The sequence below is a fragment of the Dipodomys ordii genome, unplaced genomic scaffold (assembly GCF_000151885.1).
Source record: "Dipodomys ordii isolate 6190 unplaced genomic scaffold, Dord_2.0 Scaffold154, whole genome shotgun sequence".
In the NCBI taxonomy this organism is placed as follows: domain Eukaryota; kingdom Metazoa; phylum Chordata; class Mammalia; order Rodentia; family Heteromyidae; genus Dipodomys; species Dipodomys ordii.
In genome coordinates this window covers 855,546-871,219 of record NW_012267370.1, presented here as the reverse complement: position 1 = coordinate 871,219, position 15,674 = coordinate 855,546, and the positions used below count along the sequence as shown (strand labels likewise).

General features: G+C 47.3%; 1 protein-coding gene across 1 annotated transcript in view; it reads left to right on the top strand.

Annotated features, from left to right (window-relative positions):
* The window catches only part of Cacna1f (calcium channel, voltage-dependent, L type, alpha 1F subunit), a 41,076-nt gene that overhangs the window by 3,560 nt on the left and 21,842 nt on the right, over positions 1–15,674 (top strand). The window contains exons 2-21 of the mRNA XM_013032356.1: positions 443–692; positions 1,488–1,593; positions 1,792–1,931; positions 2,410–2,552; positions 2,640–2,792; positions 4,000–4,196; positions 4,303–4,406; positions 6,285–6,475; positions 6,704–6,796; positions 6,894–6,987; positions 7,135–7,161; positions 7,289–7,449; positions 8,611–8,836; positions 10,479–10,686; positions 10,794–10,914; positions 11,025–11,106; positions 13,269–13,314; positions 13,482–13,533; positions 14,657–14,810; positions 14,974–15,103. Of these exons, the coding sequence (XP_012887810.1) occupies positions 443–692; positions 1,488–1,593; positions 1,792–1,931; positions 2,410–2,552; positions 2,640–2,792; positions 4,000–4,196; positions 4,303–4,406; positions 6,285–6,475; positions 6,704–6,796; positions 6,894–6,987; positions 7,135–7,161; positions 7,289–7,449; positions 8,611–8,836; positions 10,479–10,686; positions 10,794–10,914; positions 11,025–11,106; positions 13,269–13,314; positions 13,482–13,533; positions 14,657–14,810; positions 14,974–15,103 (2,678 nt within the window). The remainder of the gene's footprint in view (positions 1–442; positions 693–1,487; positions 1,594–1,791; positions 1,932–2,409; positions 2,553–2,639; positions 2,793–3,999; positions 4,197–4,302; positions 4,407–6,284; positions 6,476–6,703; positions 6,797–6,893; positions 6,988–7,134; positions 7,162–7,288; positions 7,450–8,610; positions 8,837–10,478; positions 10,687–10,793; positions 10,915–11,024; positions 11,107–13,268; positions 13,315–13,481; positions 13,534–14,656; positions 14,811–14,973; positions 15,104–15,674) is intronic.

Genomic DNA, 15,674 nt, shown 5'->3' with positions numbered 1-15,674 from the left:
GAATCGAACCCAGGGCCTCATGCATGCAAGGCAAGCGCTCTACCACTGAGCCAGCTTCCCAGCCCCTCAATTCTGCTAATTTTTCATGCTCTTCTCTCCCTCCTTCAGATAGAGGACTAGTATCAAGTAAGAAGTAGCTATGTCACTGGCACCGGTGGCTCACGCCTGTAATCCTAGCTACTCAGGAGGCTGAGATCTGAGGATCTCGGTTCAAAGCCAGCTTGGGCAGGAAAGTCTGTGAGACTCTTATCTCCAGTAAACCACTAGAAAACTGGAAGAGGCGCTGTGGCTCAAGTGGTAGAGCGCTTCCCCTTGAGCTGTAAGAGCTGAGGGACAGCGCCCAGGCCCAGAGTTCAAGCCCCATGACTGACTAAAAAAAAAAAAAAAGTAGCTGTGCTTGCCTCAATGTCCTGTCCCCTTATGATTTTGTTTCTCTGCACAGACACCACCTCTGAACCCAGTCCAGCCAATGGGATAGGCCCTGGTCCTGAATGGGGGCTTTGTCCCGGCCCTCCAGCCACAGGAGGCGACATCAGTGGGACCTCAGGCCTAGAGACTCCTAAGCGAAGGACACAACACAATAAGCATAAAACAGTGGCAGTAGCCAGTGCCCAGAGATCACCTCGAGCACTCTTCTGCCTCACTCTAGCCAATCCCCTTCGTCGGTCCTGCATCAGCATAGTGGAATGGAAGTATCCTAAAAGCCTCAGGGGTAAGGGCCACCTGCGTACCAACAATCAAACATTGGATCAGGACTGGAATGGAAAGGGGCCAAGTCACCAGGAGTCAAGAGTCAAAAGCTGGGGACAGGGAATTCCTGGAATGGGGGAGTAATTCAGTGGTAGAATGTTTGCCTAACAAACGACTGTGGTTTCCATCCCCAACAGAGCAACAAAAAAAAGGGGGGGAGGGGAGAGGTCGAGTCAAGTACTAAACCAGATATGGTATCGCAAACCTGTATGCGTGTAATTACAACTCCTGAGAAATTGTAGCAGGTGGATTTCCTGTTCAAGGCCAACCTAGACTACACACATACTCACAAATGCTACACTCTGGTGGCTCACTCCTGTAATCCCAGCTACTCAGGAGGCTACCTGAGAATTGCAGTTCATAACCAGCCCAGGAAAGAAAGTCCATGAGATTCTTATCTCCAAATAACCATCTAAAAAGCTTAAAGTGGAGTTGTGTCTCAAATGGTAGAGCACTAGCTTTAGCAAAATAAGCTCAGAGACAGTGCCTAGGCCTTGAGTTGAAGCCCCAGGACTGGCAAAAAAAAAAATTAAAGATGAAAGCAAAGCAAGAATTGGGAATGATTACTAGTGGGGAGAGGTGGTCAAAGTCAAAGCTCTAGTCAAGCTTTTGAGAATTGCAGAATATCATGACCAGTAATCTACAAGCCATGGGTCAGCACTAGGTGGGAAGGGCCCCCAAGGGAACATGGGTATTTTAAGGCCGTTCTGCCTGGGTCCTTGACTGTGTCTACCTAGACCTTTTGACATCCTCATCTTGCTGACCATCTTTGCCAACTGTGTGGCCCTAGGGGTCTACATCCCCTTCCCAGAGGACGACTCCAACACTGCCAACCACAATCTGGTGAGTCCCGCCCTCCTGGTCCCTGGCCAGATTATAGCCTATTAGAGTCACACCTCAAGCCTTCCAGCCAATCCCCGCCCCTCTCTGACCTACCCACCCTACCCTCCAGAATATGTGCCTTCTTCTTCAACCTGAACGGACTCTGACTCTGCCTCCAAATAACTGGACTTCCTTTCCCGCCCCTGGCTCTGTCTCCAGGAGCAAGTGGAATACGTATTCCTGGTCATTTTCACCGTGGAGACTGTGCTCAAAATCGTAGCCTATGGGCTGGTGCTCCACCCGAGCGCCTATATCCGCAATGGCTGGAATCTACTCGACTTCATCATCGTCGTGGTTGGGTGCGCATCTTTGGAGAGTGGGGACTTCCTAACCCTAGCCCCGTTAAATTCCAAGCTCAAGCCGGGTGCCAGTGGCTCACGCCTGTAATCCTAACTACTCAGGAGGCTGAGATCTGAGGATCACGGTTCAAAGCCAGCCATGGCAAGAAAGGCCATGAGACTCTTTATCTCCAATTAACCACCAGAAAACCGAAAGTGAAACTGTGGCTCAAGTGGTGAGTGCTAGCCTTGAGCTGAAGAGCTGAGGGATAGTGCCCAGGCCCAGAGTTCAAGCCCCATGATTGACAAAAAAAAAAAAAAAGTTCCAAGCTCAGGGGAAGTGACACTATCTTGTTCGCTAGCCAGAATTAGGGATATGAGCATAGTCACAGTCATTTGTTCTTCCAGTAATGGATTTGTGCTTTTGATGAGAAGGGAGGGATGAAGAAGACGTCCAAAACCTGAGCTTCTCCCTGCCCTTCCCATGCTTCACCATCAGGCTCTTTAGCGTGCTGCTGGAACAGGGACCTGGGCGACCAGGCGATGCCCCACATACTGGGGGGAAGCCAGGGGGCTTCGATGTGAAAGCTTTACGGGCATTTAGGGTGCTGCGGCCACTGAGACTGGTGTCTGGAGTCCCGAGTAAGTGGCAGGCTTCTCTTGGTTGGGGGTGAAGGTGGGGCTGACACAGCCCCACGGCTGTGCTGACCCACGTTTGCCTCCCCATAGGTCTGCACATAGTTCTCAACTCCATCATGAAGGCACTAGTGCCTCTGCTGCACATCGCACTGCTGGTGCTCTTCGTCATTATCATTTATGCCATTATTGGATTGGAGCTGTTCCTTGGACGCATGCACAAGACGTGTTACTTCCTGGGATCTGGTCAGTCAGCTCACCATCCTTGAATCCTAACAACTTCTTTGAAGGAAACACACTGAAATTCACAAGATTTACACACACACACACATGCACACGCACACGCACACACATCAGGCTACCCATGGATAGCTAAGCCTCACCCCTATATTGAGGACTTTGCTCTAAACCAAGCACAAGTGGTTCAGGCCCTAGTTACTCAGGAGGCTTAGCTCTAGAGGATCAGTGATTGAGGTCAGGCCAGACAGAAAAGTTCACTAGAGTATCTCCAAAATAACCAGCAAAAAGCAGAGCTGGAGATACAACTCAAATAGTAACCAAGACCCTGCTCTGCAGCTAAGACTACCTCCTTCACAACTGACCCTTTATCTTGGCTTCAGTTCAAGCTCTACCCTCAGTAGACTCTTGAAATTCACAATACTCCATGGTCTATGTGCATGCTTCACACCATTAGAGTGATGTGTGTGTGTGTGTGTGTGTGTGTGTGTGTGTGTGTGTGTGTATGCATGCACATCCGTACTGGGACTTGAAATCTATGGCCTCACACCCTTGCTTAGATTTTTCTTCTTAAGAGTGGCACTCCACTACTTGAACCACACCTCCACTTCCCTCCACTTAACAGATTTTTTGCTGGTTAGTTTGAAATAAGAGTCTCTCAGATTTGTCTGCTTGAGCTTGCTTCAAACCAAGATTCTCTGATCTCAGACTCCTGAGTAACTAGGATTACAAGTGTGAACCACCAGTGCCCAGCAGATCCCTACTGGTGATATTCTCAGCTTTCCCAAGGAGAATTTAGCTCCAGAGGTGGAGCTATGGGTTGTCTATGCCGTAGGAAACTCTAGGCTCCTCAGTCAAACTTTCTTTTTCTTTCTTTTTGTTGTTGCCATGGGGCATGAAGTTGGGGCCTGGGCACTGTCCCTGAGCTCTCTTTGCTCAAGGCTAGCCCTCTGCCACTTTGAGCCACAGTGCCACTTCCAATTTTCTGGTGGTTAATTGGAGATAAGAGTCTCATGGACTTTCTTGCCTGGGCTGGCTTTGAACCTTGATCCTTAGATCTCAGCATCCAGAGTAACTAGGATTACAGGCATGATATACCAGTACCTGGGGCTTCTGAGTCAAACTTTCTGTGAGGGGCTCCTGAATACCAGGAACTCTCTTCTCATAGCCTGCTAGTGGCCATGCTTTATAGCCTTGACCTCCACTTTTCCCATAGATGTAGAGGCAGAAGAGGATCCATCACCTTGTGCATCTTCAGGCTCTGGTCGGGTGTGCATGTTGAACCAGACTGAGTGCCGAGGGCGCTGGCCTGGGCCCAATGGTGGCATCACCAACTTTGACAACTTCTTCTTTGCCATGCTGACCGTCTTTCAGTGCATCACCATGGAAGGCTGGACTGATGTACTCTACTGGGTGAGACGAACAAGCAAGCACACAGTTCAAAAGGGGAACCTGCCTTCCTCTTCAGTTCAGGTGGGCTGTCTATATTCCCTGAGGGAAGTATGCTGTCTCTTTCCAGATGCAGGATGCTATGGGTTATGAGCTACCCTGGGTGTACTTCGTCAGCCTTGTCATCTTTGGGTCCTTCTTCGTCCTCAACCTTGTGCTTGGTGTCCTGAGTGGGTGAGAAGCCTAGACATTCTATCTTTCCACTTCTGCAGTCCCCTCCCCATTACAGCCCTTTCCTTTGCTTTTTTTTTTTTTGCCAGTCCTAAGGCCTGAGCTCAGGCCTGTGTCTGAGCTTCTTTTGCTCAAGCTAGAACTCTACCACTTGAGCCACAGCATCACTTCTAGATTTTTCTGTTGATGTGGTATTGAGGAATTGAACCCAGGGCTTCATGCATGAGAGGCAAGCACTCTACCACCGAGCCACATTCCAAAAACTCTGCTTCTTTTTGTATGTCAGAAAACTCCTAGGCATTTTTAAAATCAATCTCGTAAGAAGTTTGTTAATTTTTTTTCTTATGCATGCTAGGCAAGAGCTCTACCACTAAGCTACACCCCCATCTGTTCAAAAACATTCTGAAATGCTCCTTCATTTAATTTTGAACATCTACTATGGAAGAAACTGTTTTAAGAATGTAATAGGGACTTGGCACCAGCAACTCATGCCTATAATCCTAGCTACTCAAGAGGCTGAGATCTGATGATCATAGTTCAAAACAAGCCCCTGCAGAAAAATCTTCATGAGCCTTTTGTCTCCATTTAACCACTCAAAAACTGGAAGTAAAGCTGTGAGTCAAAGTAGTAGAGTGCTAGCCTTGAGCGAAAGAGCTCAGGAACAGCACCAACATCTTGAGTTCAAGCCCCGCAACAACAACAAAAAATGTAATATGTGGCCAGACACTGTGGCTTATACCTGTAGTCCTAGCTACTCAGAAGGCTGAGATCTAAGGATTGCGGTTCAAAGCCAGCCTGGGCAGAAAAGTCTACGAGACTCATCTCCACTTAACCACCAGAAAACCAAAATAGAGCTGTGTCTCAAATGGTGAAACACTAGCCTTGTGCAAAAAAAAACCTCAAGGACAGCACCTAGGCCCTGAGTTCAAGTCCCAGGACTGGCTCTAGAAGTAATATAATAGGAGAGCCAGACAGTGGTAGATCATGCCTGTAATACTAGCTACTCAGGAGGCTGAGGTCCAAGGATTTTGGTTTAAAGCCACCTAGACAGAAAAGTTAGTGAAATTCTTATCCCCAATTAATTGGCAAAAAGCCAGAAATGGAGATAAGGTTCAAGTGGTAGAGCTCCAGCCTTGAGTGAAAAAGCTAAATGAGTGCTCAAGGCCCCGAGTTCAAGCCGAGTACTAGCACAAACATAGCAAAAGAATGTAACAGGAGCTGGTTACCAGTGGCTCATGCCTGTAATCCTAGCTACTCAGAAGGCTGAGATCTGAGCATCATGGTTCAAAGCCAACCTGGGCAAGAAATTCAGGGAGACTAATCCAGAAGAGTGTGGTTCAAGTGGTAGAGTGCTAGCTTGGAGCAAAAAAGTTCAGGGACCACACCCAGGCCCTGAGTTCAAGCCCCAGGACTAAAGGGAGGAAGGAAGGAGAGAGGAAGGAAGGAAGGAAAGAAAGAAAGGAAAGAGGGAAGGGCAGAAGGAGAGAAATAAAGAAAATGAAAGAAAGGGAGGGAGGGAAAGAGAGAGCAAGAGAGTGAGAGGTGGGGGGAAGCCAGGCACCAGAACAGTTTTCACTGAGAACATGTTTTTTGTTGGTTTTTTTTGTTTGTTTATATGGTACTGAGGAATTGAACCCAGGACCTCATGCATGCTAAGCAAGCACCCAACCACTGAGTCATATTGAGTATAAATGAGGCAAAGTTGAGGGAGTGGGCTATGTAACTATTTCAGGACATTGCCTCCCAAGCAACAGGAACAGCTAATGCAAAGGCTTAGAGGCTAGAATATGTTTGATACATTCGAGGAACCCATAGGAGGCTCATGTAGTGAAGGTGAGGGTACTGAGGTGGCTCCCTCACGTACTCTTTCACCTCCTCCAGGGAGTTCTCCAAGGAGAGAGAGAAGGCAAAAGCACGAGGTGACTTCCAGAAGCTTCGAGAGAAGCAGCAGATGGAAGAGGACTTGAGAGGCTACTTGGACTGGATCACACAGGCTGAGGAGCTAGACCTTGAGGACCCCTCAACAGAGGGCAACTTTGGTTCTATGGCCGAAGAGGGCCGAGCTGGCCATCGTAGGCAACCCCAAGCTGGCTCATTCCCTACTCCATTCCTGCCCCAGATGTAGCCCACCCTCCTGAATGCTACCTGAGAGTCAAACTATACCTCTAGACTTCACACCCAGTTCTAGCTCAGAATACCAAGATTCAGATGCAAATATTCCCTATAGCACCCCCTCCTCTAGACATAGTCCTAACTCTATCTCAGGTTATCCTCCTCAATTTCCTTTTTTGTCTCCACAGGGCCACAATTATCTGAGCTGACCAATAGGAGGCGTGGACGTCTGCGCTGGTTTAGTCACTCCACTCGCTCAACCCACTCTACCAGCAGCCATGGTGTGGGCCCAGCCAGAGATGGGCAGGAAGAGGAGAAAAAGTAAAAGCAGGACCTAGGGTTTTCAGGTCTTGACCTTTGTCTTCACTTTACCCACAGCCAGCCTCCCAGCCAGTGACACCGGTTCAATGGCAGACACCCCAGGAGATGAGGATGAAGAAGAAGGGACTCTGGACAGTTGTACACGCTGCCTGTGAGGACCTCCAGCCGTTGAGCCCTGGCCAGCCCAGACCCTGACCCTAGTCCTTGCTTTAGTCTCAAACCTTGATCTCAGTCCCTAGGCCCATCTGCAGATCCTTTTCATCCCTTTATTACAGCTACCTCTCCTCTTCTTTTCTAGAAACAAGATCATGAAAACCAGAGTTTGGTGAGTTGGTAAAGTCTCATAACTCCTTGGTCCTGTGACTGAGACCCTTCCTGCTGCCAAGTTCTCCCTGACCTGGGCTCCCCAGGCTTATGTAGGTGATCTCAATGGTGGACTTTCTTCCTACCAGCCGCCGCCTCCGCAGAGCCAACCGGGGCCTCCGAGCTCGTTGCCGACGAGCTGTGAAATCCAATGCCTGCTACTGGGCCGTACTGCTGCTTGTCTTCCTCAACACACTGACCATCGCCTCAGAGCACCATGGACAACCCCTATGGCTCACCCAGACCCAAGGTGCTCCCTCAGCCTGTCTACTCCCTCTCCTACCCCCTGCTTCCTCCACTCTACAAGTTCAAATCTAGTATTGTCTAGGGAGTCACATAGCACACTGTCTTCCTGCTAGCATAAATGCAGAAACATTAGCCTGTCCCATCCTACCATGTCACCTACACTCATAGATGACACTTGCTGTATGCATAAAGCTCTCTTCTCAGCATTTCACATGCCTCAACTCTTCACTACAATCTTGTGTGAATTAAGAGTCAAGGTACTGATCACCAAGATGCTGGAGGATTAAGTCCTGAGACTCAGCTTGTTGAGAAGCAGACCTGAAATTAGAACCCAAGCACTCTAGCCCAAGAATCCAAGCTCCTAACATTATGATATGCTAGCAAGCTAACTCTTCTGTGCTTCAGTTCCCTCATCCACAATATGAATTAAGTGGCTTCAAATGGAAAGTGCTTAGTGTGTCACATGGCTTCCCATAAAATTAATGCTGTATATGTAAGTGAATGTTTAATAAGTAATGTTATTCATTAGGATCCCTAAACCTGATTACTGAGCTTGTTTGTACCTCCAGCCCTTAAGCCAGCCTCAGTCCCAAAAAAACTTTGGACTCAAGGCTGGGAGTACAATTCAGTAGTTCATGTGGTTAGCATGCATCAGGCTCTGGGATTCATCTCCTGTACAAAAAATACAAGATAAAAAGATGGAGATAAAGTTAAAGGAAAGCCACCTCTAGGTGGCTCCCACCTCACAAATCTCAAGAGGCTGAAATGCAGGGAACACAGTTCAAAGCCAGCCAGGGTAGAAAAGCCCCTGAGACTCTTTAAGCACCAAGAAGTGGAGATGTGTCTCAAGTGGTAGAGTGCTAGCTTTGAAAAATAAATAAATAAAACCCCTAGGACAATGCCCAGGCCTTGAGTTCAAGCATCATACCTGAAAAACATAACCCTTGAGTTGAAGGTTTCCTGAACTCCCAGAAGCTCACTGACTCCAAGCCCACCTCTGCTCCTTGCCCCAGCTCTAGGCCCTTCCAAGCCTGACCCACCCACCCCCCACCTCCAGCTTGTGGCTAGCCTGATACTGGTTACCCCAAGATCATCCATGACCCCTACTCTCCCCATATAACCCCAGAAGCTGGTCAGCCTAGTTACCCAGCCACTCTCCCAACAGAGTATGCCAACAAAGTGTTGCTCTGTCTGTTCACCGTGGAGATGCTCCTCAAGCTGTATGGTCTGGGGCCCTCTGTCTATGTCTCCTCCTTCTTCAACCGTTTTGACTGCTTCGTGGTCTGCGGGGGCATCCTGGAGACCACCTTGGTGGAAGTGGGGGCCATGCAGCCCCTTGGCATCTCAGTGCTCCGATGTGTGCGTCTCCTCAGGATCTTTAAGGTCACCAGGTGTGTACTCAGGGGAGGGGAGACTAGGTCCCCAAATACAAATCCGTAGGCAGGCTGCTTTGCCATATCTCATCTCCAGTGAGAATTTTATCTGCCTCACCATTCATTTAGCAAACACACACTAAGCACCTACTGCGTGCTGGGTCTATGCCCTAGGGAAACACCAGGAATCAAAGCAGACACGAGTTCCTAACTTCAGCCAGGTGCCGGTAAGTCACATCTGTAATCCTAGCTATTCAGGAAGGCTGAGATCTGAGGATCAAAATTTGAAGCCAGCCTAGGCAAATTCCAGAGACATCTCCGATCAGCCAGAAAATAAAGCTAGAAGTTAAAATGTGGCTTGAATGCTAGAGTGACAGACTTGATAAGAAAGAAGAATTAAGCAAGACTTGAGCCCTTAAGTTCAAGTCCCAATACTGGCACACAAAAATAAATAAATAAATAAGGCTCAGGTCTGTAATCCTAGCTACTCAAGAAGCTGAGATTTGAGGATTGAAGTTCAAAGCCAGCTCAGCAAGGAAAGTCCGTGAGACTCTTATCTCCAATTAACCACCACAAAACCAGAAGTGGCACTGTGGCTCAAATGGTAGATCACTAGCCTTCAGCTGAAGAGCTCAGGGACAGTGCCCAGACCGAGTTCAAGCCCCACGACTGACAATAAAAAATAAAAAATAAGTGAAAGTTTCTCCCCTTGGGAAGAGTAGAGTCCATTAGGAAAAATCTACTACATTTCCATCCCCTTCCTCAACCTCAATGCCTGGCTCCAACATTATTCTCAAGGCTATATTCAAACTCAACTCCATACTGATCCCCAACCCCCAAAGCATAACACCTTCTCTAACCCCTAACTCCCCAATGTGCATCACTCTCAGGTCTATTTCCAACCCTACTATCCAGTTCTAAGCCCAGCCCACCTTCTCACCTCATCCCTAACTCCCAGACTCAACCATCACTACTAAGTACAATGCCATTCTCAGACCTCAAACAAATCCCTCCTTTCTAACATTCACCCTATCTCCAGGTGCATTTCCTGCCTCAGCCCCCAACCTCTTCTCATCTCATCTCCTAGACGAAGTCTCTACCACAACCTTATCCCAGCTCCATATCCAATCCCAAATCTGCACACCTCCAAACAACTATCCCATCCACAGCTCAGTCCCAACTTGAAACCCAATTCTAGCTGTATCAATTTCCAGCTACACCTGCATCCTAATCTCATCTCTCATGACAACCATTAGGGTTCCCTCATTTTTCACTCTCACCACACTCCAGCCTAAAAATCACCTCTAACCTTGACTCCACAGACTACTTTACTTTTTACTTTTGTGTGCATGAGCCAATACAGGGGCTTGAACTCAAGGTTTCATGCTTTTGTTTGGCTTTTTCACTCAAGGTTGTTGCTCTACCACTTGAGCCACAGCTCCACTTCCAGTTTTTTGGTGGTTAATTGGAGATAAGAATCTCAGACTTTACTGCCTAGGCTGGCTTTGAACTGTGATCCTCTGATTTCAGCCTCCTGAGTAGCTAGGATTACAAGCATGAACCACTAGTGCCCAACTTCCCATTGACTCAGGAACACTACCCTGGCTCTTGGTTGTCAGTAGATAGGATGCCAGCTCTGCCCTGTATATCCCTGCTGCAGGCACTGGGCATCTCTGAGCAATCTAGTGGCATCCCTGCTCAACTCCATGAAATCCATTGCATCCTTACTGCTTCTCCTCTTCCTATTTATCATCATCTTCTCCCTGCTTGGCATGCAACTGTTTGGGGGCAAGTTCAACTTTGACCAGACACACACCAAGCGAAGCACTTTTGACACCTTCCCCCAGGCTCTCCTCACTGTCTTTCAGGTGAAGCCTAGAGACTCAGAGATGAGTATGTTGGGAGGTGGGAAGGGGTGTCATGGAATTACAGAAGGTCCCAACAAGCTTCGTGGTGACTCTTCATCCACTCCCAGATCCTGACAGGAGAGGACTGGAACGTGGTTATGTATGATGGTATCATGGCCTACGGTGGCCCCTTCTTCCCAGGGATGCTGGTGTGCGTCTATTTCATCATTCTCTTCATCTGTGGAAACTGTATCCTTGGAGCTCTGAGGAGCTGGCTGGGAGTGGGCTGGGGAGTAGGTAGGGGGGTCCTTGGAAGTCTGCAATGAGGCTCCCATCTTTGCAGCCTGAGCTCATCCAAGATATCTTGTTGAATGTGTTTCTTGCCATTGCTGTGGATAACTTGGCCAGCGGGGATGCAGGCACTACCAAGGACAAGGGCAGGTGAGCTCTGGCTTTGCCTCCAAAACGGTCTTTCCCTGACTAGGGAGCCTCACACACATCCCACACCACCAGAGATAACTCTAATCACCCTAGTAATCTCCACTTTCACATACAAGTTTCTAGCACTCATTTATTCAACAGGTATTTTTTTTCTTTTTTAATTTTTAATGTTATTATAAAGGTGATGTACAGAGGGGTCACAGGTACATAAATCAGGTCATGAATACATTTCTTTTTGGGTCAATATCATCCCTTCTCTCGTTCTATCCCAGTTGTTCCCTCCCATCTCCACCCACAAGTTATACAGTTCATTTTCAACATAGTATCCAATATCCACTTGTTCACCCTTTGTCCCTCCATTTCTGTGCCTCCACTTACCCTTTCAAGGACAGATAAATGTACAAACAAGACAAAAGACAAATGTACAAACAAGAAACAGAAACAAAGAAAAAAACCCTCTTGTTTCCATTTCCTGGAGTTCATTTTGAAAAATATTATTTTGTATAATCAGGTGCACATAGGCATTGCACCTTTTTGTGCCTCTCCTAAAGTACCCTCCTCTGCTTTCACTGTGCGTGAATGTCTAGAGTCCTGTATAATTTATCATGTCCTGGTGTATTTTTTTTTTGGTCGGTCGTGGGGCTTGAAATCTGGGCGTGGGCGCTGTCCCTCAGCTCTTCAGCTCAAGGCGAGCGCTCTACCACTTGAGCTACAGCGCCACTTCCGGTTTCCTGGTGGTTTATTGGAGATAGGAGTCTCACGGTCTCTCCTGCCCGGGCTGGCTTTGAACCACGCTCCTCAGATCTCAGCCTCCTGAGTAGCTAGGATTACAGGTGTGAGCCACCAGCGCCCGGCTAGCCTGGTGTATTTTTGATCGAGCTTCCACACGTGAGGGAAAACATGCACCATCTGTCTTCTGAGCTTAGATTACCTTACTTAACATGATTTGTTCTAGGTCGTCCATTTCCCTGAAAATGACATACTATTGCTCTAATGGCTGTGTGAAATTCCACTGTATATAGGTACTACATATTTTGATCCACTAATCTGCTGTAGGACATCTGTGCTGAACAGGCATTTCTTAAGCAATTACTTTGTGCCGGGACCCATTGCAGATACTACAGAGAGTGCAGGGGTCAAAATAGACACATACCTTACCTTTTCAGGAGTTAAGATTTGATTGCAAAAACACAAACATGAGTATATGACTTAGATAGACATTAGATATAAGTAATTCCAGAAACCAATGGCTCACATTTGTAATCTTAGCTGAGGCAAAGATTTGAGGATTGTGGTTCAAAGCCAGACTTTGTAAGAAAGTCTTTGAGACTCTCTCTTTTTTGTTGTGCCAGTCCTGGGGTTTGAACTCAGCCTGAGTGCTGAACCTGAGCTTATTCTTTTTCACTCATGACTAGTGCTCTACCACTTGAGCTACAGCTACACTTCTAGCTTTTTGGTGGTTAATTTGGAGATAAGAATCTTCAGCTCTTCCAACGGGGTTGGCTTATAACTGTGATCCTCAGATGTCAGCCTCCTGAGTAGCTGGGATTATAGACATCAGCACCTAGCCTGTAAGATTCTTATTTCCAGTTAATCAACAAAAAGGCAGAAGTGAAGCTGTGGCTCAAATGATAGAGGGCCAACTTTGAGCTAAGGGATAACATCTAGAACATGACTTCAAACTCAAATTCTGGCACAAAAAAAAATAAGTAATGAGAACCAGAGGCATAGTTCAAATGTGCTTAGCAAGCACAAAGCCTTGAGTTCAATCCCCAGTACTGAAAGGAAAAAAAATTTCAAACTCTCACTTTGGCCCAGAATGCCCTTTGGTCTCCCTATGATTGACCCTCAGCTCCTACTATCCTCCTCTTTGTTCACTCCATTCCTTCTTCCTGGTGGCTTTCAGTCCAAGACTTTGGCTTTTTGCTCTTGGTTGGGGGAGGGGAGCAAGGGAAGGTTGTATTAGAAGAGGAATGTAGAAGACAGGATTTTACATGCTGTGAAAACAGATTGCGGGGTGAGGGGTGTGTGTGTTAAGAGTGGAGGTGGGAATGTTGTAGGGAACCCAACAAAACGTCTATTCTGCTCATAATGACCTCTCCAAACTTTGCCCATCTGCTAATATCTGCAGCATTCACCTCCTCCCCAATTTCTTCACACAGAGAGAAGAGCAGTGAAGGGAATGCCCCCAAGGAGAATGGCGGGTTGGTGAGTTAGAAGACTGGGCTCTGCCAACATTTCCCTTCCCCCAAACCTGTCTCTGTGTGTGGCTTTAATACCTATCCTCTGCCTAAGCCATTTTCCATTATTGAATTCCTCCCATGCATCCTATATATTTTCCCCGACATGAATAACTCCCATCTTCCTCTCTTCAGGTCCCTGATGGGGAGAAGGAAGAAGGGAATGATGCAAAGAGTGAAGGAGCAGGCAAGTAGATAGGTGGAGGGTATGTGGGGTCTTCAGAATAGAACCCAGGCAGATAGCTCCTGACCACAAACACCCTCCTCTCAGGGGAACAACTTTTTCCAAGATCATTCTGAAGGCACCAAGTATGGTGGCTTATACCTACAATTCCAGCAGTTATGAATTAGAGACAGGAGGATCTTGAGTTCAAGGCCAACTTGGGCTACATAGCAAGAACCTGTCTCAAAAAAAAAAAAAAGGACTGCTAGGCACCAAGTGGCTCATGTCTATAATCCTAGCTACTCCGGAGGCTGAGATCTAAGGATCATAGTTCAAAGCCATCCCAGGCAGGAAAGTCTGTGAGACTCTTACCTCCAGTTAACTACAAAAAGAGCTGGAAGTGGAGCTGTGGCTCAAGTGGTAAAGTGCTGGCCTTGAGCACAAAAAGCACAGGGGCAACACCCAAGCCCAGGACTGGCACAAAAATAGGATAAAGGTGTAACTCAATAGCAGAGTGCTTGTTTGACATGTAGAAGAGTTTGTATTCCATCTCCAACATGAAAAGATGATCCTGAAAAAAAATACACAGGCTTAGTGTGTAGTCATCAACACTTTTAAACATTGAGGTTAAAGAAGATAATTTTAAAAAAAAGAAGAAGATAATTTTTGTTTTACTACACAACTCCTCAGAGCTTTTTTTTTTAAAAAAAAAGTTTGCGCTGGATACTAGGGCTAGACCTCAGGGTCTCACATGCCTTTTTCCACTCAAGGCTGGCTTGCTACCACTTGAGTCACATCTCTACTTCCAGCTTTTTTGCTGGTTAATGGGAGAGAAGAGTCTCAGAGATCTGTCTGCCTAGGCTGGCTTCAAACCAAGATCCTTGGGTCTCAAGCTAGATACCACCAGCACCTGGTTCTCAGAACCTTTGTTACCAAAATATGTGCATATACAACATTCACTGGCCAGGGTCCCAGACACTGTTCTCTGGGCTGGGCACATAGCATTAAACCAAATAGACTAAGATCCCTTTCCCAAGCAGCTGCCATTCTGCCAGGGAACAGCAAGAATTTGCCACATGACAAGCACCATTCCAATTACTTTACATCAAGTCCTCTCAATGAATTTTCTTTTTGCTTCTTTGTCCAGTGCCTGGCGTGGAGGAAGAAGAAGAAGAAGAGGAGGAGGAGGAGGAGGAAGAAGGTGCAGGGCGTGTGGAACTCCTCCAGGAAGTTGTACCCAAGGAGAAAGTGGTACCCATCCCTGAGGGCAGTGCCTTTTTCTGCCTCAGCCAAACCAACCCGTGAGTGTTGGGAGCAGCAATGTGAGCAAGGCAGGAGAGGGCAGGGCAGGTGGAGATCCAGGGAGCTACTGAGGCTGCAAAGGGGCCCTGCTGTATCACTTGGGCTATCTCAGCCACCACTGTGGTCCCAGCATCTAACCACAGCCCTTTCCGTACTCCTCAGGTTGAGGAAGGCCTGCCACACCCTCATCCATCATCACATCTTCACCAATCTTATCTTGGTGTTCATCATCCTTAGCAGTGTGTCCCTGGCGGCTGAGGATCCCATCCGAGCTCACTCCTTCCGAAACCATGTAAGCCTATGGGAAGGTAGGGGAAGATACAAGCCAGGACCATAGGGGATACAAGGAGAAGCCCTCTTATTAAACTAAGAGAATCAATAATGATGACTACTAAAGGGGTGACATTGATCAAGATGTATTATACTCATAAAATGATATGTTGGATTGAATCTCCTTTGCACAAATGCTTAAAAATAATAAAAAATAATAATAAAATTAGAAAATAATAATGATGTCTGGAAATGTGGCTTAGTGGCAGAGTGCTTGCCTAGTCTGCATGAAGCCCTGGGTTCAATTCCTCAGTACCACATACACAGAAAAAGCTGGATGTGGTGCTGTGGCTCAAGTGGTCGAGTGCTAGCCTTGAGCAAAAGAAGCTCAGGGACAAGGGCTAGGCCTTGAGTTCAAGCCCTAGGACTGGCAATAATAATAATAATGGTTTCTTTCTTTCTTTTTTTGGGGGGGGGGTCCGGTCATGGGGCCTGAACTCTGGGTCTGGGCACTGTCCCTCAGCTCTTCAGCTCAAGGCTAGCACTCTACCACTTGAGCCACAGCACCACTTCCAGCTTTTTTCTTTTTTGCT